The following is a 25,132-nucleotide window of genomic DNA, read 5'->3' as shown; positions in this document are numbered from 1 at the left end:
TATTTCACTATAAATTGTACATTTCACAATTCAATAATACTAATGTTAACCTTTAAAATATTTACAAATTTGCCTTGTTGTGTAACAACAAATACATAACTATATTACATTACTACTTCCACTCAGTCTCTCTACACGATTGGACAATAAACAAAAAAGGAAATACAAGTACTCTATATTTACATTAGTACCAGAATTGGCAGGCAACTGCCTAGTTTAAAGGAATCTAAGGCAAGGAAACTCATGTCATAATCAAAAAGTTATTGAGTCACTTGATCAGTGAACATTGCCTCCCCTTAAAAACACAGGTTAATTTTCTGAGCATATGCAAAGAATAGAACCCCAAATTTATTGCCAGTTAATGTCACTCTGCTGCTTACCCTGCATACAATCAGGAAATTCACCCCCTTATCTTCAACACATAATAATAATATAAAAATATAATTATATAAAATAAAAATTAAAAACATAAAAAAAATACATACAAAGTAATACAAAGTGTAAATAAAATAAACAGTGCATTTTGTATGTACAAGAACAAAATAATCCTTAAAACAGTGACCGAGTAACCCTTGAAATATTAATCCAGTAACCCTTTTAACAATGACGAAGTAACCTTATAATATTGACGAAGTAATTCCTGGACACTTAACCGGCTTACTAGGTAATTTTAACCCTCGTAACACTTATAGTTGGCCATACGGTGTGACCAGTTACATTTTAATTAAGGGAAATACATAAAAATAAAATTGGTGGATTTGAGTGGAAAAGGAGGTATTTCTTGAGATTCCCTACTAACAAGGACAATGATCACAACCCGCACGAGCCACTCTCTTCCTTGGATTCCCTTCTAATTGATGGCTATCTCTGACTCAGACACCACCCTACTTAATTATTTTAATATCAAACCATATTATATAATTGTGATACATATAAAAACTTTATATTATCACATTATCTTTATGTATTGTACCATAGTCTATATCTAATTATGGGGTGGAGTAGTTCATAATATCAAGACCAATTATTCATGTCTATTATGTTTATGTCCCACGCGTTAATTAAAGTATAATGGAATTATCCTAATTTCTTTGATTTTTTTCCCTTTTTTTTTCCCCCAACTACTCCCATGAAAAATAAAAATAGGGAATGATTGTATATTATATATGTTCCTTCAAAAAAAAAAAAAAAAAATTGTATGTGTTGTTTATAAGGATTGCATTATCTTTACAAATCATGTTGTTTTTTTGGGTAATTTGAAATATCTTACTTGTATGACCATTTATTTATGAATTGATACATGATACATCATACACGCTGTATATACCTAATTTAATATTCCCTCGTCGAGGTATGAATCAACGTGCTACCTACACATGTTAATAAAAATATAATTCTCCATAATGCATATGATAATTTACTGCGAATTGACGGACACAATCAAATCTAACCTTAACTTTTTTAATAGTTGATTAATCAACCATGAAAGAATTGGCTGGTTCATTAGTTGAGTCATTAGTCTTTCTTGTGGACCATATTTAAACCTTCCATAGATAAAAATAAAAAAAATGCAATCAACTCGTGTGGGGATCGACTTAAAGCTGCGAAATGAAATTGATACGTATGTGCTGATGAATTGAGCACACAAAAGTGGAATTTAATTTCTTGACTTGAATTGGTCACTTTTTGTGGAATGTGGAAGCCTTTTTATAATTGATCAAAAAAAGACAATAGAATTAGCATAGAATATAAAATATTGAACCATTATATTCATGATAGAATTTATATATATTGCAATATTGCATGGTAGACCAATTTACATTCATAACTTTGCCAATTTATCATCATTTCCTTTGTATTTGAACTTGACTAATCATTTCAATATACAGATTAATAATTATCGGATTCTTATTTGAACAACATATTTTCGACATGACAGTTTCATTTTAAAATAAGTTTAGCTGATTTTTACAGAACTGCAAAGGTTACTGCTCAAATAAACATACCAGATACCACAAACGCTTAATCTGTTACCAAAAAACAGCCTAATTACGAGTCATACATGGAGATAAAAGAGGTAATTAAGGGATGTAATTACGACCATTAATCGGTGCAATTTGTGGTAGTAGTATCTTTTAAATGAATTGGCATCATTTGGTACCAAAGTTAGCTTTATTATTGCCCAATATAATCAAAAATAATATTCCACCAACCAAATTGGACTGCTATATTAAAGTAAAGTAGGAAAATAAAAAGGAAATACATAATAAGATTTTAATTAAGAGCATACATATTAATAAAACGCGTATGGGCGGCACAAAGAAAATTCAAAAGCATTTTGCTTTCTTTGATTTGACCACATTATAGAAATTAATTAACTAAAAAAAACACAAAAATTAAAAAATATACAATTTCACACCATAAAAATTAAAAATTTATACAGTAAGATAAGATTCCTTCTTTTTCATCACCAGGAAATAATTCTACTAAAAACCAAAATATGATTACCAAACAAACCTCATGCTTGATTTATCATTTGGTCAGTGAGATTGTGACCTCTTTCACCATTAACTTATATTTCAAAAAAAAAAAAAAAAAAAAAAAAAAAAAAAAAAACTAACTATAAAATGTTAATAAAAACTTCCCAACATTTTTTTTAATTAAAAAAAAAAAAACCCTTTACCTAAAAGGGTTTTTACTAAAAACCTCATTCACACTATTGCTCTTCAAAAAAAAAAAAAAACCTAATAACTAATAAAAAATAAAACACGCTAAATATGCTATTAGTTATAATTAATTTTTTTTGAAATTTTTTTGATTTTGAAAAAAAAAGGGGGAAAATTCAAACCTTGATATCTCTGATAGGAGTAGCAAACATGAAGAATTTGTCTAAATCAGGATGAGCAAAAAAAGTGATTGGCCTCCTTTTTTGAAATAAACAAGTACTATTTCTTGGCTTCTTTGGTGCTGGTGGACAAGTTGTTATCTCTGGTATCTTATATTTCTCTGATTTTGGTGTTGTGCACAAATCACCACTACCACCATTTGATGAGCTATTATCATTACTTTTGTTGTTGTTGTTGATTCTTTGATGGTCATCTTCCTGGTTGTTGAAACACGAAACCGATTCGACACGATTGTTATATTCCTTTGATTTCTTGGGTGGTTTTTGGCTATGTAGCAATGATAGTTGTTGCTCCTTCTTGTAAATGCTTCTTGTGATGATCTTCCTTGTTGTTGGTGTTGATATTTTTTGGGTTCTTCTTCTACTTGTTGTTGGTGCCATTTTTCTTTTGATAGGTTTTTGTTTTTTGGGAGAAACTGAAACGCATACAAATTATAAAATCAAATGATTTATTCAATTACATAAATAAGAAAGTAAAGAAGAAAAAAAAATTACTTTAATTTTTTATAAAATGATTTTTAATAGAAATGACATTTTCTTGAAAGATGAGAAATATGACTAGTTCTTTAGGGGACATACCTTTTGTTGTAAACTAAAATTCGTTTATTTTCTCAGAAAATTCTTGATGATGAAGACTTAACATCACTTGTAGAAGCAAAGATACATTAAAGAAGGGTTTTATGATCAGGACTTTTGTAAGGAGGAGAGAGAAAGTGCGTGTATGAGAGAGAAAGAGGAGGCAATAGGAGAGAAAAAAGAGGAGGTATGAAGAGAGAATTTAGGTTTATACTAGAGTACTAATTTGTCCCTATATTTATCTCTTTATGTATTTTTTTTAAAATTTTTATTGGGTAAATATCAAATTGGATTTTACCAGTTGTACTTTTTAAACCTTTGTATTTACTTATTTAGAGATATTTTGTTAATAAAACTCCAAACGATGTCATTGTTAACTTGTTATCTATGAATTGCGTTGTTTTTTTTTTTAATTTTTATTCAACGTAACTTAGGACTTGTTTTCTTCAGCTTAAATTCAGTTCAGTTCAATTTTTAATATTTTTTTTTCTTATAAACAATTCAGCTCAGCTTAGTTTAGTTCAATAAATCAGAACAGACCCTTATTTATTATTATTCCATAGTTATTTTAAGTATAACTTTAATAAGTGGTAAACTAATGTTACTAATCCCGCCTTAAAGTAGAGAGGACCTAATTAGTTCAGTAATTATTTAAGGAAATTGCTTAGCTTAATGAATAAAATATGTAGTCCATATAAACTCAATGTATTATTGGCAGTATTAATGTATTATCGACATTATGTCACCACACCCGCTAATAATCTTCCAACTTTCATTACTGTTTGTATAAAGGAAAATAATTGGCAAGATTTATTTCTACCTATTACAATTACTTTACCAAAAGCACCTTTTTTGTTAATGATCAAAGTACCTTAGCTTATTTTATCAATCCTTACATTGATAGCTAATTTGTAACCGCTAATAAGGGCCTGTTTTGATTGACTAAACTGAGCTGAATTAAGCTGAACTGAATATTTTATGAGAGAATGAAATTAAGAACTGAAATGAACTGAACTGAATATTTTATCATAGAAGGAAATTAAAAACTGAATATTTTATGAGAGAAGGAAATTAAGAACTGAACTGAATTGAAAATAATCTGAAAATGACCATGTTCAAATTGATATTGTGATAATCATGTTAAAATTTTGGCTCAATAACATTTCTTCGTTCTTGAATTTTGGATCGAAATTCTATATGCACTAGGGTTTGTTGAAATTTGTATTTTTTTTTTTTTTTTTTTTGCTATAACATGGGATAACATGTTAACAATGAACTAGTTGATCATGATGAGTTTGTGTAAAATATTGTTTATATGTAGCTTGACTATATATGTTTTTGTTTAGGTATTATGAATTTTGGACACAACGCATGGATGGTCGTCCTATCGCCCAAAACCTCAACTTTGAGGAAGTGAGTGAAGCCCAGTTAGCCCACCCTTTCATAACATTAGCCATACTTGTAGCTTCTTCAAAAGCATTTGGAAACACAAGGATTGGGTTCCTTTCCATGTGATATATGCTTTGTTTAGGTTACAAGTCTCCGGTGATAAATTTGGTTGGTTGTGTAACGAAGGAAGTTGGTGGCAATAAAGGTTTTTTTTTTAATAACCTTTTGTATTTATGATTGTAAATAAAGATGACTTTGGATTGGACTGTGACATAGAACAAGCCTGTAGGCTTTAGGGTTGCACAGGCCCAACCCACCACTAATGGGCTGGGCTTAATTTGAAAAGTAAGTCCCAAGCATACTTAGGCCCGTGGGTCTAGAGGGCTGGGTCGACCTATGGGCTGGTACAAGGGCAATCTATGGGTTGGCACCATGGCGCGCCACCTACCCCACGCGAGCAATGGCTAGATATTATTGAACCAAAGCTCAACCCGTTTGTAGCGGCAAAGCCGCTAATTACAGGCTATTACAACAAATTTTCATAATTACTGCAATTACTAAATAAAACCATAAAATCTTTCCTACTTTCTTAGATAGTTTTGCAAATAAACCGATTTCTTTTTTACCTCACCATTTTCTACCAAAGTCACATGTGACTTGCCTTTGTTTCTCATTAGACACTTAAACTATTGTTGCATAAAAATATTACTCCGTATTATATTCTTGTTAATGTGGAATATTCTTTAGTGAAGGGTATAACCTCCAAAATATAAGACATAGTTTAGCGTGACTCTAACAACCTAAAAAAAGTAATTATAGTGAGATATTGTTGATAACAAGGGAATATAAAAGAAAAGTATGGATTAATAGGTAGATTAGGAGACTTTGTCCATTGAAAGTAAATGAAAAAAAAGGTTAGTAGACTACTCCATCTAATTTAGAAATAAGAACTTTGGAAAACTTTTGGAGTTCATACATGTATGGAGATTTATAAACCACATAAATTACGCACAAGAGCTTTATTAGAAGAAGAAAATATAGTAAGAGCTTAACTTTTTAATGATGATCTAATTAACTATGTTTTTTTTTTTTTTTTTTGAAACAGTGAATTACTTAACTTTATACTCTAATAGAGGAATGTTCCAGATTAATATCACGTAGACATGTACTGCCACCTTTTTTGATTAAAAAAAAAAAAAATTAGCATGATTATAAACGGCATAATATACGGATTTTATGCATCCCCCTAATCAGGAAGAAAGACTTTTTTCTTTTTTTTTTTTTTTTTTTTGGGTCAAAAGTAACCAAAATCAGGAGAAATTGACTAATTAGGACATCATTTTCTAAGCTTTGATCAAACAAGAAAGAGTAAAACATCATTTGGTTTAGTAATTGATAACAATATACTTCACATCTAATAAAGTGAAGATCAGAATAAAAATTCTTACAATTAATAGCCTAAAATAACCAATACTATGTACAAAAGCATGAATCTACAAAAAGCACCATAGTATTGTTCATCTTAATCTTTCGATGAAGACTTCAGGACACACTGAACAAGACAGCCGAAAAGTAGTGAAAAATAGATACCCTCGAATGCATGTTAACCAATCTTTTCTGTGTTTGTGTCATCTGAAGGCCATATTATGGTCTCCAATAGCCTTTCCCGCATCAACTCCAAGTTTTCATCTGATATGAATTGATAAATCTCACCGTGGTCACATTTCTGCATCAAAATGTCAGGAAGATTACGGGGTTAGAAAAAAACAAATACAAACAATTCTACTTGGACTTGCATGTAAATTGATACTGAGGAAGAAAGGAGATGAGTTGCTAGTTGCTAACACACCTTAATCCATTTTCCATACAAATGAAGGCGTGTTACCATTATTCTTTCTGCAAGTTCTTGTTTTTCCTGTCAATTACAAGAGTTAGTATGTTGAGTTATCCCTTGGTTCTTGGTCCCTAATTTTGGGAGGGCTTCACAATTGAATGTAAAAGCATGGCTTCAGAAACTTACTTTCCCTAGGTTACGGATGAACACCTTCCCATCTCCAGGTTTGTTAGAAACGAGAAAACTGCATTGACAAAACCCAAGTTCATGAAGCTGAAATACTGCAGTTCATTCAATTCATGCAACCGAGAATATTTTTGAAAACTTCGAGCATTTATCAGATGCTCGGTTGAAATGGTGCACGTGATATACATTTGATAGGAGTTATCTGTCATCGATCTAGAACATTAACAGGATTCACAGACTGTAAATAACTAAATACAGAGCATAAATAAAGATGCATCTTACAAAGAGTCATCATATTTTTAGCTATATGACCACTCTAAAGTTTGACCTTATACTTGATTTTAATCCAACAACATACATAATCAAACAGGAGCCCCATTATGTTTTGAGCTCTAAAATTTAAACTCCTCATGCTTGAGATTTTCCAAGCTTTCATTATGTTTGTCACAAGTGTTGTTTTTCAGGTCACAAAAGAGGTAGAAATGTCATGAAGACTCTAAAACACTAACCTATAAAATAGGCCACTAGAAGTTAACAGTTTTGAGCCAGCCAAGTTAATTCTTACTTCTCCAGAGCAATAGTATTTAGTAACAAAAGAAGTGCAAGGTATACAGATAAGTAAAAACTGTAAAAGATAATCAATTGCCTACTTACTTATACAGCCACGTATATTGAGTGGGATTCATTTCGTAAAGCTGGTTTAAAACAGTCCTTGTAGCTTTGTAAGTAAAATAGTTGAGTAATTGCTGCAAGCAAAATTGAGCAAGATATTTTCATCAAATAAACATTGACGTAGAAGGAGAGACAATATCATTAGTCATCAACATAAAAAAGTTTTGTAGAGTTCTCTAAGTTTTGTAGAGTTCTCTAATTTAACAGGACTGCAGTAGTATGTTGTATAATGAAATTTACGTAAAGCAGATAATTAAAAAAAAAATGATCAAATAAGTCATCATGGAGCCAAAAAATCGATCGAGTTAAAATGGTTCTTCACATCTTTTTCATTATGTAGTACAATATAGTAAATAGCTCCATGGTTGTATCCACATACATTAATGTTTCATTTAGGGACACGGCTCCATGAGAATGGTTGATGTAAATTAAAGTACTTGTTTCTAATCCAAGAGCTACCTCCTCCATTTAAAAAACAGGAGTTAAGGAAAATCCAAATGTCGATGAGAAAGACTTAAGATACAAGTTTACAACATCAGGTATCAAGTTTTCCCCTAGCAACATGACTTTGAAATCAGACTCCCTAAACATTCGTGACAGCGTCTTGAATATAAACAAATTTACAACCTGCTCAGATAAGTTACAGAGAGTAGCATGAACCTATGGAAGCATGCACACATATCACATTCCTAAGAGCTACATCCAACACTATAGGTCCACGATGATATGCATTCACTCAAAAAACTAGGAATCAGAGAAGATTTTAGCATAGCAACATATTGCATTAGCTCTCAATGTAACAAGATCTTAACATAGTCATATGAAGAACAAACCACAATTAATCCTGGAATTCACCAAGATCTGTAAACTCTATTGTTAACAATGCATACATCAGTACAAATAACTTATAATCATATAACTTAAGATATAGTCCAGTAAGTCCACTTTGCAGTGTCGACCACCATAGTTCAATTCAATATGATTCTTAACAAACTAAAACAATTCATTCGTCATATAGCTGATTATATAAGTCCAATTTGCAGCAAAATTCAATACAATATGATTCAACAACGGTAAACAATTCATTAAACTAAATCCACTTGGTACTTTGGTAGCTTTAATGATGAAATCTAATATAATATGAACATTTTAGCTTAAATATTCAATATAATCAATGACAAATTCTCAAATAAAGATGTTACCGTCTTGACGTCCTCGAAATTGTCCTCATACTGTCCTCCAAGTTCACTGACAATCACAGGGCTTCTAACTTTCCTTTGTTTTGTTGAGCTCCTCTTATTCACAATACCCAAAAATTCTTTCCCTGAATCAACAAAAGAGCTACTGAGCTCCAATGACCCAATCTGCCTATTCTTTGATTGCTTATTACCCATCGATTTCCTGCCTAACCCGACATCTCCACCACTCTTGAGATTCATACTAGATGAATTCATGGTTTCCAAACAAATACAAGGGCAAGTATGCGAAGAATCAATAACAGGGGAAGTCAGTAAAGAGAAAGATCCCACCATTATTCTCACAAACAAAACTCAACCCACCTAAAAACACACGAAAATAACAACACCCAGATAATCAAATTCTCAAAATTCCAATGAAATGAACAAATGAGATTCTTAGGGGAATTTTAACAAACAGTTGGTGGGCATTCAAAAAGGTAGAATTTTCAGAATTTTAATCCAAAGGATGCATGAATTGGGACTTAAAGGGGGTTTGTAAACGAAGAAACGTGCTTGGAGAATAAGATTTGGAAGAGAATTGAATGTACAGGAAGCAAAGATGTGATTTTTTTTGTGAAAATTCAAACAAAAGTGATGACCAGAGAATATTATGAGGTCCAAATGTTTCCAAAGATGTAGGGTTTTTACTTATTTTGGAAGACCAAAGAAAAAAAGGTTGATGTTAGTTAACCAGTTTTGCCACACTTATTTGTGTTCACCTGGACGGTTAAGAGGATTCCAACGTTGTGGGGGTTGTTTTAGGGTAAAGCAACGTGTATGTAATTTGTTTTTGAGTTCAAAGGTACTTGCATTTTACGTGTTAAAACTGTTCTTAATTTACTTGAACGACAATATTTGTTCAAATGGTTCAAACTTTGTGCTTTTACATTACAGATTTATAGGAGTAGGTTCCTTCATTGTTACTTAATTGGTTAAATTGACATAAGCTTACAAATTTGGTACTTATGGTGTAAATTATCTTTAAACGACCAATTTACTGGTTTACAACTTGCACCGATGTCATTAATTCAAGTCTACCACGAACATTTATGACAAATTGACAACAAATAACGATCATACATGGTTCCAAACAACATTATATGACCCCAAGATATATCCCGAATTTCAAGCCTTTTCGACACGGCCTCAAAACCTCCAAAATTTCTCAAAAAGCGTGGAAATTAGCCTTCAATTTTGGAATTTTATTTACTTTTTTTCGCCTGTAAGTAAAAATTGCCGAAATGTACCCTCCGAGAGTTCAATTGGCTGGGTGGAACCATCCAATTTGCCTTCAAACAACCAATTTACCGGTTTACAACTTGCACTGATTTCATTAACTCAAGCCTACCACAAACATTTATGACAACATATAATGATCATATATGGTTCAAAACGATATTAAATGACCCCGAGATGTATTCCCTTGAATCTCAAAGATTTTCGACACCGGGCCTCGAAACCTCCAAAATTTCTCAAAAAACGTGGATATTAGCCTTAAATTTTGGAATTTTTTTGACTTTTTTTCGCATGTAAATAAAAATTGCCGAAGTGGTTACCAGGGTCCCTAATACCCTCCTGGATTCTAATTAGGTGGGTGGAACCATTGAATTTTCCTTTAAATGGTGAATTATGCGGTTTACAACTTGCACTGATTTCATTAACTCAAGCCTACCACGAACATTTATGACAACATATAATGATCATTAATGCTTCCAAACGACATTATATGACCCTGATAAGTATCCCCTAAAATCTCATTTCTTTTCGATATCGGGCCCCGAAACTTTCGAAATTTGTTTAAAAGCATAGATAAGCCTTCAATTTTTTATTTTATTTTTTTACTTTTTTTCGCACGGAAATAAAAATTGCCGAAATGTTTACCATGGTCCTTAATACCCTACGGGAGTCCAATTGGGTGGGTGGAACCATCCAATTTGCCTTGAAACGACCAATTTACCGGTTTACAACTTGCACCGTTTTCATTAACTAAAACCTACCACAAACATTTATGACAACATATAATGGTCATTTATGTTTTCAAGCGGCATTATATGACTCCGAGATGTATCCCCTAAAACCTCAACTCTTTTCAACACCGGGCCTTGAAACCTACAAAGTTTTTCAAAAAGCGTGGATATTAGCATTCAATTTTGGAATTTTTTGACTTTTTTCGCCCGGAAAAAAAAATTGCAGAAATGTTTACCATGGTCCCTAGTATCCTCCGAGAGTCTAATTGGGTGGGTGAAACCATCCAATTTGCCTTTAAACGACCAATTTACCGTTTACAACTAACTTACACCGATTTCATTAATTCAAGCAGCCTACCACGAACATCTATGGCAACATATAATGATCAGATATGGTTCCAATCGGCATTATATGACCCTAAGATTTATCTCCTAATTAATATCTCAAGCCTTTTCGATACCGAGCCTCGAAACCTCCAAATTTTCTCAAAAAGCGTGGATATCAGCCTTCAATTTTGGAATTTTTTTACTTTATTTCGCCCAGAAATAAAAATTGCCGAAATATTTAACACGGTCCTTAATATCCTTCGGGAGTCCAATTATATTGGTTGGGTGGAACCATCCAATTTTTTCTTTACACGACCAATTTACCGGTTTACAACTTGCACTAATTTCATTAACTCAAAACTACCACGATCATTTATGACGACATATATTGGTCATTTATGTTTTCAAACGGCATTATATGACCCTGAGATGTATCCCCTAAAATCTCAAGTCTTTTCGACACCGGGCCTTGAAACCCACAAAATTTCTCAAAAAGCGTGGATATTAGCCTTCAATTTTGGAATTTTTTGACTTTTTTTCGCCCGGAAAAAAAATTGTCGAAATGTTTACCATGGTCCCTAGTACCCTTTGAGAGCCCAACTGGGTGGGTGAAACCATCCAATTTTCCTTTAAACGACCAATTTACCGGTTTACAACTAACTTACACCGATTTCATTAATTCAAGCGGCCTACCACGAACATATATGACAACATATAATGTTCATATATGGTTCCAAATGACATTATATGACCCCCCAGATATATTCCCTAAAATCTCAAGACTTTGCGACACCTGACCCCGGAATCTCCAAAATTTCTCAAAAAGCGTGGACATTAGCCTTCAATTTTGGAAACTTTTGATTTTTTTTCGTCCGGAATAAAAATTGGCGAAATGTTTATCATTGTCCCTAATACCCTCCGGGAGTCCAATTGGGTGGGTGGAACCATCCAATTTGCCTTTAAACGACCAATTTACCGGTTTACAAATTGTATCGATTTACCGGTTTACAACGGCCAATTTAATTAACTTGCACCGAACCCGAATAATAATGCCATGAAGGTAGGTTGATTAAAAGAAAAAAGGTAGTAGTTACTAGGGGTAGTAATTAACAACTTTTTTTTAGGGGTATTCATTCACAAAGACCTCTTCTTTTTAAGGTAGTAATTAACAAATTTTTCAAAAATACTTTGTATTACACTTATATTATAAATATGAGTTTTATCATTTCCTGAGATAGGACGTCATGGACAATGAGTATTATTGTGTCAATATTCCTACTTTTGAGTCTAAAAGAAGTGGCCAAGAGGCTACTTCCCACAAATAATTGGCAAAAATTTATTACCGGTGTTATTGTAGACCGATTCCATATTTTCATATTTCATATGATTCTATATAAGTCATCGCATAATGAATACTTAATTTTTCCCAAAATGGTTGCATAATATTTAATTATAATTATAGACCAATTCCACAAGATTTTATGTTATATATGTAGATGAAAATTCAAGATCAATATCATTTACCCCTACCTTTTACATATGATTCTTTGTGAGTCATTGTACATAGTAACAATGAATATCTTATTTTTCCCAAAAGGGTTACTTAATTATTATTGTTTTACCATAAAACTTATTCATAATGATCATTCTTTGACCTATTATCCTACTTGTATAACATATCTTCCAACCAAGTATAATTCAATCAATAGCAAGTTTTAGTAGTGTTAGAGACACTAGGAAAAATGGTAGCCTATTCAATAAAATTCATGTTAATTCTTTGTATTCTACTCTCTTATCTTCCTCCATTATTCTGCAGTTTTGAAGATGAATTATTTCTCTTAGATACAAACTATTTTATCCAGGATATATGTAACAAAACCCGAGACAGGGACAATTGCCATTCGATTTTTATGCACAACATACAACACGAAGGCAAAGGCATAGATGAAACCGAAAGTCTAACATTGGTAGCCATTGATCAAATGTTACAAATTTTGTATGAAAATTTGAAGTACATACAAAGTGAAAAGAAGAAAATGATGCAAATGATTAATCACACAAGTATACGCGATGACAAAGAGAGCTTTAGTTGGGACTTCATTACGTTTTTTGAGAGGAATTACTTTGAGATGAAGATGGGAGTTGAAGAGGCAAGAAAGCAGGTGATTAATACTCCTATTAAGAATTTTCATACTAAAAAAAAAGTTGATGAAGCATATGCCAAAGCTAAAGAATTAGTAGTTTATGAGATTGGGAATTGTGAAAATATGGTGGATGAAGTTATAGGTGATTTGTTCTTGAATTCAAGTTTAATTCACGGTATTATTGAAAGAAATCAAATTCTTGGTTTGTTGATTGAGATGTTTGTTGGTGCTAGTGAAAATTTAGCATGGGTGCAAACTGGAGATGACGAAAATGAGGGAAAAGGGTTCAAGCAATTTATGTTTTATGTATGGCTTTTATACCTTGTTGGAGCCTTTGGATGTTTTGTTTATCATACTAGTGATTTATATGTTGCTATGTTTGGTCGCGATGGGTTCAAGCATGGATGCTTAATTCGCAGTGCTCATGATTTATTTGTTGGTATGTTTAGTAGCGATGGGTTCAAGCAATTTGTTTATTGTGTATGGTTGTTCTGTCTCGTTATTTGTGTGTGTTTGATTTACATTACTTATGCTTCATATGTCATTGTATTTGGCAGTGAAGACTAAAGTAGCGTGTTTATAAACCGAGGATTACTAGTTCTATATTCTAATAACATGGATATTGATGGAGAATTTATACATCGTACTAGTATGGAGTACTACTCACCGATTTTTGTTTCGAAAACAACTCATGATTAAACTTTTAGACTTCATTAGTCCATACTGCTCTAATATTTGAACAAGTAGGCTTATATAACAACCAATTACATACAATTTTGAAGCATGATACCACAACTTTTGCAGATACGAATATACAATACATGATGATCCAAAATTTTTGATTCACTACATATTCACAAGAACATGATAGTATTCAGACTATACTACTGTAGGTCTAATTTTTCTATGCTATGAAAAAAAAAACACTGGCATAAGATATGTACATATCAGACCATGAAATTAGACCGTTCTACCTATCAGACACAAAAGTTCTTTCAATGGCCAAGAATTCTGTTGTGAATTCATCATCATTCTTGGCTAACATATCTTTCAGGCTAATGTTTATATTTCTGCTTCTTAGCAATAGAAACCTTGGCTTTATTTTCTTTTCCATTGAGTAGCTGAAATACCTGGGATAATCCACAACTTCCTTCACTGACTTGCCCATGGTGTAGACCAGGAACTGCAACTTTGGCCTCAACACTTCCTCAATGCTGTACCCAAGAAGAGGAGAGAAGCGTACAATCATTGTAGCAATATGTCTCTCAGTTAACCCAGCGTTCATCAAGTACCTCAATCTGTTTACGCAGAGAATAAATAAAATCAGTTATGCTAGTATGAGTGCAAAACTTTCCAAACTTACTTTCTGCAGTAATGGTATGTGACAGCATGCTTTGTGCGCCCAATATTCTGTGGCAATATGTTTAAACAGAACTTTGGTAAAAAAATATGCAAAGCCAGTTGAGAGCTTCACCTTGGCTTGACGGTACTATCCACATCAGATATCAAAAACTCAGGGTATTTCTTTATCACCCGAGGGAGATCTTTTTCTGATATGCCCAAGCTAGTCAAGAATTCAAGCTTTTTCTGATAATTTTCAACAGTTCTTGTTGCAAAAATTTCAGGGCACCGAGCTAGGATTGTACCGATGCTCTCCTTGTCAAAACCCACATCTTGCAGAAAAATAACCACCTATATAACCGGAAACTTTCCACTTAGACAATAATGAACAGATGAAACAGCCTCCCGAAAGCAATGAACTGAGAAAAGAACAGGCACCGAGTTACCTTCCGAAACTCCTCAGGTCGCCGCAGTAGAAGCTGAGGACTTGTAGCTATAGCCTTACCCAGTTTTGTAGTTCTCACACCCTGGTCATCAAACTCTTCTATCATTGGCTTCAGCTTGCTTGCTGAACAGCCCAGCAGAAGTGGCCAATCCCTAATTGCTCGCTCTATGCACACTTTTGGTACCTGCCATGAACAGACTCATCCATAAATAAAAGCAAACATGAGTATTGCTGCTGATACTGTTAAGTATTGTTGGAAATCTACAGAGGCCTTAATCCTGTGAAGGAAGGGGGTTGGGATGCACATGACCTTGGATTCTTAACAAGTTTAATTCAAATAGCCCAACACTAAACCATCAACAACCAAAAGACAGCAATCCATTAATGCAGTAACAGATAATATAATTGAAATGCAGGAAAAAGAAAAGAAAAAAAAGAAGAATAAGTGTATCCAACATTGAAAATGTTCAATCACAATTGATATTTTCAGGCAAAACCACTACGAAAGTCTGAAGACATGTTTACAAATTTTGAATTTCAACAATATGCATAAACTACAATACGAAGGGCCACACATTCTCAACAAGTGGACTTGCTGCACCAAGAGGATGATTATATAGGATTTCCAAGCATTATTTGTCAGAAACAAAAACTAAGAACTGACACTAAGGCTATGGCTTCTTTTCTACATAGTAAATATCTAAATAAACTATACCCTATAACTCTGCAAAGCAATGTTTTACTAGAGGATAGTCAGTTATCTTGCATATTACGTAGTATTTACAATGCAATCACATAGGTCATGAAAAAAATATATCAATGAAGATAGCTACTGATGTGAACACATCAGGTTTTGTAACACCTTACCATCTCAGTTTCAAAGAAAGCCAAAATATCATTATAATTTTTCTGGATGCTTGTTGACAGCACCCAAGGATATTTCACCAACATCCTGCCTAATTTTTTGTCCAGTGCTCCAACCTAGAAGACAGAATAAGTATTAATTATCAGTAAGAGAAAGTCATAATGCAAAATCATCCCTGTGAACGCAAAGTGCGTGATAGCACACACATAAGTTAAACAGCAGGGCAAGACTAAGTAAACTTTACCAGACAAGTAAATTTCATTATTGGCAGAATGATCTTAGAATGCACCAGACAAGTAAAATTCATTATTGGCAGAATAAACTTAAAGAGTTTTATTTAAGATGCCACAATGCCAGTGCATTTCAAGTCAACAAAGATTCTGGAAGAAGAAGCATGAAATTTTATATTTTATAAGTACCAATATCTATGAAGGGTAAAAATAAACCATAGAAAAAATTATATATTTATTTTTACCATCTCAAATGTCCACGATCCAGCTCCAATTTCTGCTTCAATGTCGCGAAAAAATAGTGGGGGAAATAGTAGTAAAACATCTCCCATGCATTCTCTTGGAACTCCAGCATTCTCCATGAAGTTCATCATTGGTTTCATATTCGATTCTACTGATAGCAAAAGAATGCGAGGAAATGACTCAATGAGATACCTAAAAGAAGCGTCGAAGGATCCTAACATATTCAAACCACCACGTCTTGCTTCAATCTGTTGGGGCAACAAGGGAAGCATCCTTAAATACAACACAGAAAAGCATACTTCCTCCGTTTCTTTTTAATTGCAACAATTACCAAAAATAGAAATTTCAAATTAATTGCAACAAATGTTTTCTTTCCTAATTTGCAAGTCTCTTGTTCCTATCTCTCTCTTCATTATAGGCCCCACTTTCTCTCCCTATCCATTTTCCTTCCGCATTAAAATATTGCCTTGGAGTCCACCCACTTGAGTTTGTTGCAATTAAAAAAAAACGGATGAAGTATTAGTATGGCTACATAATTCACGAGATTAAATAATGTACGAAATACTCTTATATAAATCGAAACTTGATCTTTACTAAATACAACTATTTAAAAATCAGGTTTTACTTATGATTAAAATATACTTCTGATCAAAATATACTTTTTATAGTTGATTAGTTTATGTAAACTTCTATTTTCAAAGCACATTTATTAACTTATATTCATTAATTAAGGGGAATTGGGAGGGAAAGGAGGTAAAAACATGAAAGGGTGGTTGTCACTTCAGTAGTAGTTAAGGACTAGTGTCATGGAGTGATGCTTTTAGCAAACCAATGGGTTGGAAAGACAAATTAAGGAGACAGAATAGAACTACAAACCCTAAGTTAAGCTATTTTGATTTTTCATGTCATGAATATTGAACATAATGACACAGTTCTTGATTTAAAAATTTGAGGCCATTGTGGGCATTCATTAAATCAATAACCCAACAAATTTAATCCTAAGGGCTCCCTTTAACCCGGAAATAAATCCACCACTTCTAAGTTCTAACAAATATTAAGTAACCAAAATGTAAACCAGCTTCAAAGTCACAAGAGATTAAGGCTTCTATTTAACTACCAGATACACACATACACACAATACTTAGTGACGAAAACTCACCTTTTCAAAAAATGATAAAGTTTGTTGCAAATCCTCATCTATTGAAATTGAAAGGTAGAGCATCATACGACGGGCACGCTTGCCAATTTGTCTTTTGTCATCACTGCCAGAAAAACATATTTCCTTGACATACAAAACCTATAACAAAGACCATATAAGCAGCAATCCAGAAAGTGCCTTTGACACCATACACTCGAAGCAAACCAGTTAGCTAGCAGCAAGTTACGATGCCACAGTTATTGGAGACATTGGAAGTGCTCAACACTTAGCAAAACACCCCAAGAATTGTTTCCTTCCCTTTTATAACCATGCAAGAAAATGAAGAAATCATTGCAATAAAAGATCAATGAAAGTCACTTTTCTCTCCTCTATCAAAGGAAGGTGATTACAAGTTGAATTATAAAGTGTCGAAAAATGAATGAATTACTAGTGCCACTTCACACTACAACCAGCACATCAGATGTCAATTCATCAATTCCACAATCCTTAATCAAGTTTTATTCTAAACAACATTACTTTTATTAGTAAAATACTAGGCCAACAAGGCGAACTTTACCACCACGCTCACCAAGCTCATGATGGAAGACATTTTCGTTTCGCAATTTTCCAATACATGAAGCCAAAAGTCCTAGAACATGAGCATACTTAAAAAAAAAATTAAAACTTACAATTACTAGCAGCTTCTAACACATCTTCCTCTTCCTACATCAATACCAGAATCACAATTCACTTGCTTAACAATTGTCATTCACCCTTCAAAAAAGGGCTATTTATGAATCTTAAGAATACCCAAAAACCAAAATCAAATGCATAGCTTAACATCAAAATTCTGCTTCTTTATGACATCAATCAACCAAAGCCTTATTCCAACAACAAAGCTCCCCTTCCTCCATCTCCAACAATCAAAAACCTGATTCTAATACAAACCCAGAAGTAAGTCTAACAAATAAAACCTCATTCTAATCTAACAATCAAAAAGCTGATTCTAATGCAAATCCAGAAATAAGACTAACAAAGAAAACCTCATTCTAATCCAACAATCAAATCCTCATCATAATCCAAAATAATAGAGCAAATAAAAATTACTTGTATTAAAACAAAACATGAAAACCCCAGAAAAAAAAAATCCAAACAAATTCAAGTAAGACAAACAAACCTTTTGAATGAGAGAAGAAAGAGACTGAGATGAAAGAAGGCGAGCAAGATGAATAGCAGAAGCAAGACTCAACCCAAGACTCTCCAAATAAGGGATTTTCCCATTATCACCTTTCTCCTTAGCAATGTACTTAATCTTCTCCTTCAAAGTAAGGGGTGCCGCCGCCATTTCCACCTTCATCCAAGAGTTCCACAGCGCCAGCTCGTCGAGCTCAGCAACACTATCCCTCAACATCTTCGCATATTGCGGCGCCTTCGAAGCGATTTCTTCCGATACAATTTGTGGTTCCACCCCAGCTTCGGCTACAATTTCGGCAATTCCTTCCACAACTTCGCTCTCCAAAGAGGAAGATGCCGGTCCAAGGGAGTGGGATTTTGCTCTTAGGGTCAAATTGGTGTTGTTGTGAGAAAGTGGTTTCAGACATTGATGATGAGGAAGAAAATGATGATAAAAGAGGTTGTAATTTCTGTGAAAAGTTGAAGAAGAAGATGGTGGAAATAGTGGAGAAAATGACATTGATGAAATTGAAGGTAATAGCATTTGATTTTGATGAGGAGGATAATGAAAATATGAATTCTCTCTTGTGAAAATATGGGTTTTGGTGATATTTTTGTTGGATTCAAGGGTTATTTTTGTTGAAAGGAATCAATTTCTGGGTTTGTTGATTGAAAATTGGAGAAGATGAAAAGCAGAGAAAAGGGTTCAAACGACTTGGTTTGCGTTACTTAGGAAGTTAAGAGTATTATGTCACTACGTTTGGTAGTGAAGACTAAAGTTGGAGTATGGAGTAGCATGTTTATGAGTGAGGATGAGAAGAATAGGGTGGCAATTCGGGTCAGAATTCTGATCGATTTCGGGTTATGTCTATAAACAATAAAAAAATAATGTAAAATCTAATATATCATATCATATATAACTAATATATAAAACTAAATTTTTAGCCAGACGAGATATCGACACTTGGCGTTCTAACTTTTCGCCAAGTGTCGCGTCACATAGGATAGAGTTATATAGAATTCAATTTGTAGGATAAAAAAAAGTTAATTTAGAATTGTTAATTTAGAGTTTTATTTTTGATAAAGTACCAATATTTCATATGTACAAATTAAATTATAATTTTATTAAAAAAAATTATAACACTCATAAATTACGTATAAATTTATTTTTTGTATCATATTATTTTTTTTGGAGCGAAGGAATTAACACGATATCCATTATTTATAATATATTTTAATCAATTTAAACAATATACTTTACAATCTAATATAATTTTATTACTCTATGTAGACCTTTCAATCGGGTCGGGTCACGAGTCATTTCGGACAGGGTCATTATTTCAGGTTACGGGTCAAGAAATGTTTAAATCATCATAAAAACACATCAATTTCTAATTAATTTTGTATCAATGATATGTTTTAAAATTTGACATATAGATTAAAAATTTATCTTAAAATTCAATGAATAACCCGGGCACTGCACGGGCACAAATTTTTTGATCTTATCTTTTCAAAAAAGGATTATTAGAATGGGATTAAACCTTTGGACTCTCCTCATGATCATTGGGTCGTATGTAAAATCCGTTTTGTGCCCAGTTTAGTATTTTGGTCATAACTTCCTCATTATTCATTCGTTGTGTAGGCGTCGTTCGAAGTGCGCCTACGTTAAAGCATGTGTGAATATGCTTGGCACTCATATGAAGTGGGAATTGACATAATACAATTAGGGACAAGGAAAGTAGGGAGCCGCCAACAAGTTTTAAGGAAAGGTTGTGAATTTCGCCAAGTGTCGCACCACGTTGGATAGGTTTAAATAAACTTCATAAGATAAAAAAAGTTAGTTTATAATTCTATTTTGAATCAAATTTTGATAGAATTTTAGGATAAAATTGTTAGTTTAGAGTTTTATTTTTGATAAAATAAAATTTGAGTGTCGCGCCACGTTGGATAGATTTAAATAGACTTCATAAACCACCCGGGCATCGCACGGGGCACAAAACTAGTAACTAATATATAAAGCTAAACTTTTAGCCAGGTCACAAGACATCGACACTTGGCGTTTCAACTTTTCGTCAAGTGTCGCGCCACGTTGGATAGATTTAAATAGACGATTAAAAACTTAATTTAAATTCTATTTGGATATAATTTTAGGATAAAATTGTTAGTTTAGAGTTTTATTTTCAATAAAATACCAATATTTCAGAGGTACAAATTGAATTATAATTTTGTTAAATTTTTTTTGCTAAAATATAACAAATTGTCATAAAAGCACATCAATTCCTAACTAATTTTGTATCAATGATATGTTTAAAAATTTGACACATAGATTAAAATTTTATCTTCAATAAACAACCCGGGCATCGCACGGGGCACAAAACTAGTATATATATAAAGGGGAGTTTTTTCCCGAGTTTTTAGAGAGCCACATAGGATCTAATTTTCATAGTGTGCCATGTAGGATTATAAATTTTAGTACTAACCAATTAAATAGGAGATTATTAAAATCTTTTATAATTAAATAATTCAAATGCCACGTAAGCAAAATCGGCGAATGAGATTTTCCAATTTAAATTAATTAAATATAAAATATTATCTTTTGATATTAGGAATTTTATCTAAATATATAACAAATTTTAGCACATAAATATATGTATAAAAAAAATTATTTAAAAAAATTCAAACAAACCGTGCATCGCATGGGCTTCATCTAATATAATATTATTACGAAATATGAAAATTGAGTCTTGTTCGGGCTTGGGTCGGATTTGAGTTTCTCTCAGTAACTTCGGGTCAGGTCAAGGGTTGCCACCCGAGAACCTTTTTTTTTCTCATTTGCAATTTGAACTCGCTTAAATGGACAACTCTTAACCGCTCTGTTTATAATTTCAAGCCAAGATTATCTGCAATATATCCTTCTTATGGAGTAATACTAATCGATTTTTGTTTTGAAAACAACTCATGATCAAACGTTGATTGTATTGTTATTATTGAAACCCATTGTAACCCACTTATGAGTGTCCCACATTGGAGAAAGAGGAGAGATGGTTTCACTTTATAAGGTAGAGGAGCACCTCCTACTATTGCCAATTGGTTTTAGTATGGAAGCTCCAAAACCTTGTTCGTGGACCAAACTCTCCTCCTTCTTATCCGGGTTAAGTGGACACTATGCTAGGAATTAGTTCAAAAACCGACACAAACATAGCATTATTTCATCTTTAAGCAATTTTTAAGGAAATCGTTTTGTTTGATTTTATAAAAAAAAATCTTCAAGGGTGAACCTTGTAAAAGCCCATAACTTTTGTAAAGTTAAAGCCCATAACATTGAAACTTAAAGCCCATTCAATTAATAAAGACTCTGAAGAACACGAGCTCCTGGAAAACACCCTAAAAATCAGCAAGAAAAAACAGGAGAGAGAAACTGTTAAAGAATAGAGAGAGAAAATTCAAGGATTTCAGACGACAAATTTCCAGAATTCTTAATACGATGTTTTACAACAGAGGAGGGTAAGTCTTTTTATCTGATTTTATTTTTCTGCGAAATATTTGATTTTAAATACTGTTTAATCTTTAATTATTTTATAATCTTTCATCGATTTTTGCTTATTTTTATATTTGATTATGTTCTTAGTGTTTTGTAACTTATAACTTTGAGTATTTCGAAAGATTTTGCTTGATGTTTAAAGTTGGGTATATGAATGATGTTTCATCGATTCAATTGATATATGATAAGAAGAAAAACTTGGGAACTTGATAATTTTATAATTGATAAAGTTAGGGTTGATTTATTGTAATTATGATTGTTTTTTGGGTATTTTTGAAGCTGAAATATGCGAAAGAAGTTACATTTGGTTTTATTTTGGTGCAATTTGATTAATTGTGATCTAGGGTTTAGCACTGTTGGGTGTTTGAAAATGAAATTGCAATTTATTGAAAATGAAATGAGAACCAACAATTAGTTGGTTTTGTAAGAAATACGATTTCACTGTAAAAATTTGTGCGATTGTTGGATACATTTTGGGGAATCTGTTAAAAATACTTCTTTTGTGAAGTAGTAGCTCGCTTCAATTTAGATATGTAAGCGCGACTGTGACTTCTTGAGGACAGAGATTGAATGTTGTAGGTGATATATATGTCCTCGTTGAAGGTGGAAATGTCCTTGTGTAGTTATGTTATAGGTAACATTGGCTGGTAAAGTGACAGGTTTGCCGGTTATGAGTTGATAGCTAGATCCCTGTGATCTGAACTAGAGCTACTAAGTGGCTTATTGAAGTCATGGCGAAATTTGAATGTATGTCTTGTTTCTTTGTACGTTGCTTATTTATGGATTTGAAATAATGATTAGATACGGAGATTATGCTGATGGTCGAGAAATGGGTCCAAAGAGACAACGGTTGATGGAGCAAGGATCTTCATATTACGGTGCATCACCTGGCTATGGGGCTTCTCCTGGCTATGGGGCCTCAACCCCCTATGGAGCTTCACCTGGTTCAAGTATTATGTATAACCCTACTCCGTATGCTGGATATGTCAGCCAACTTCCCCCATTCCCTGTTGTCCGACTCCGTGGTCTGCCTTTTGACTGTACTGAAGCAGATGTTCAAGAGTTTCTTCGTGGTTTGGACCTTGTTGATATCCTATTTGTTCATAAAGGGGGTCGCTTTTCTGGGGAAGCATATTGTGTTCTGGGCTATCCTATGCAGGTGGATTTTGCCCTCCAGAGAAATAGACAGAATATTGGTCGGAGATATGTAGAGGTTTTCCGAGGCAAGAGGCATGAATATTATAAAGCTATTTCAAATGAAGTTTCAGAGGCTAGTGGTGTTTCTCCACGTCGTGGTTCTAGAGCAAAGTCATATGATGAAGGAAAGGAACAGTTGGAACACACAGGAATATTGCGATTAAGAGGTTTGCCTTTTTCAGCTAGAAGGGAGGATATCAAGAACTTCTTTAAAGATTATGTTCTTGCAGATGATGCTATTCATATCACTTACAATTCTGCTGGTAGGCCATCTGGGGAAGCTTTTGTGGAGTTTCCTAGTCCTGAGGATTCTAGGGCTGCAATGGTTAAAGACAAAATGACTCTTGGGAGTCGATATGTTGAGCTATTTCCTGCACTTCGGGAAGAGATGGATGACGCAATTGCTAAAGGAAGGTGTATATCTTATCTTTTCTTCCCCCTCAACTTCAGTTCGCATGCATGATCTATGTGTTTCTTTTTAACCAACCCTATGCCCATCATCCTATGTGATTTGTCTTAATGAAATCTTTAATTACTATTTAATGGTAGCCTTCTAAACTGTTTTGAAGTATGTTTTTTGCAAATTGCTAATTTTTTTCACTTCGCCTATTATCCTTTTGGACAATGGACATGTTCCCAAGAATCCCATTTAAAGTTTTTTGAAGGAAATGTATGTACATCCTCTCTTTCCAAAAGATCTACCCATAATTTTGAAGTATGTTTTTTATGATGGGTACCCATTACAATATTTACACTTTCTGGCTCACTCTATACCCACCCACTTTTTATTCTCTGTTAATTAATTCACCTTTTTCTTACATCAACTTAACTCTATTAGAAATAAGAGTCCGCAATAAATAGGTGCATAAAAATTATGGAGGGAGTATTACCAAATTAGTGACTTCACCATCTGGTTTGATTTCTGATGAAGAATTTTGGATATTTGTTTATGTTGTAAGCTTCTGTGTTATAAACTCATTGTTGTTTGAGGGTTTACTCAACATAATGTAGTTCATAGGTTGATCAAAATCTTCAGTTGTTAACTTGTTTCTTTAACAAGCAGGGCAAATTCTCAAGATGACCTAAACGAGCCAATTAAACATACTGGAGTCTTAAAATTGAGGGGATTGCCTTTTTCAGCCACAAAGGAGGACATAATAGAATTTTTCAACGGATTTGTATTGTCAGAAGATTCAATCCATATTACATCTATGTCTGATGGGAGGGCAACTGGCGAGGCTTTTGTGGAGTTCGCTAGTGCTGAAGATTCAGAGGCTGCAATGGAAAAGGACAGAAAGTCCCTTGGAAGTCGCTACATTGAGCTCTTCCCCTCTTCACAGGAAGACCTGAACGAGGCTCTCTCGAAGGGACGGTGAAATTACAGTCATTTAGTCATGGCTTTCCTTTACCTTTTTCTTCTCTTTATTATTTTTTTTTACTCCAGTTCCTTTTTATGACATCGTCTTGAATCCAGAATAATTTAGGGGCACTTTTAGATGCTTTATATGTAACATTTCAGATTAACTTTGTATCATCAGAGCATGTATTTGTGAATCTTATTTTTATGAAAACTATTAAAGCAAGTTCAAGTCTTAACTTCGTTTTTGTTAAACTTCTACTCCCTCTTTTTACCAGCTTTGTGCCAGTTCAACATCTTCCGCAGTTTTAAGGAAAGGCAGCCTGGTAACATCCCCAAGTTAAGCTTCAATATATACAGTTGA

The 25,132-nt window shown here is 33.3% G+C and overlaps 3 protein-coding genes across 3 annotated transcripts; 1 reads left to right on the top strand and 2 right to left on the bottom strand.

Moving 5' to 3' along the window:
- Positions 1-6,227: 6,227 nt before the first annotated feature.
- LOC145628446 (chaperonin-like RbcX protein 2, chloroplastic) lies at positions 6,228-9,508 on the bottom strand. Its single transcript, XM_081680740.1, has 5 exons — positions 8,765-9,508; positions 7,545-7,636; positions 6,891-6,948; positions 6,720-6,785; positions 6,228-6,596 (listed from the first exon to the last, which is right to left on the bottom strand). The coding sequence occupies exons 1-5, from the start codon at positions 9,092-9,094 to the stop codon at positions 6,474-6,476; spliced, it is 669 nt and encodes a 222-aa protein (XP_081536866.1). The 5' UTR covers positions 9,095-9,508; the 3' UTR covers positions 6,228-6,473.
- Positions 9,509-14,018: 4,510 nt separating this feature from the next.
- Positions 14,019-19,405, bottom strand: LOC145626260 (uncharacterized). The gene is made up of 7 exons (XM_081678694.1): positions 18,678-19,405; positions 17,522-17,659; positions 16,365-16,610; positions 15,892-16,005; positions 15,026-15,208; positions 14,713-14,930; positions 14,019-14,536 (listed from the first exon to the last, which is right to left on the bottom strand). The coding sequence occupies exons 1-7, from the start codon at positions 19,215-19,217 to the stop codon at positions 14,209-14,211; spliced, it is 1,767 nt and encodes a 588-aa protein (XP_081534820.1). The 5' UTR covers positions 19,218-19,405; the 3' UTR covers positions 14,019-14,208.
- Positions 19,406-22,037: 2,632 nt separating this feature from the next.
- LOC145628445 (uncharacterized) lies at positions 22,038-25,007 on the top strand. Its single transcript, XM_081680739.1, has 3 exons — positions 22,038-22,177; positions 23,016-23,825; positions 24,475-25,007. Exons 1-3 carry the CDS (start codon positions 22,158-22,160, stop codon positions 24,785-24,787), a joined length of 1,143 nt encoding a protein of 380 aa, XP_081536865.1. The 5' UTR covers positions 22,038-22,157; the 3' UTR covers positions 24,788-25,007.
- Positions 25,008-25,132: the final 125 nt, after the last annotated feature.

Source organism: Chenopodium album, chromosome 4 (assembly GCF_948465745.1).
Source record: "Chenopodium album chromosome 4, dcCheAlbu1.1, whole genome shotgun sequence".
Classification (NCBI taxonomy): domain Eukaryota; kingdom Viridiplantae; phylum Streptophyta; class Magnoliopsida; order Caryophyllales; family Amaranthaceae; genus Chenopodium; species Chenopodium album.
The sequence above is the reverse complement of the archived record's forward strand: the minus strand, read 5'-3'. Positions and strand labels throughout refer to the sequence as shown.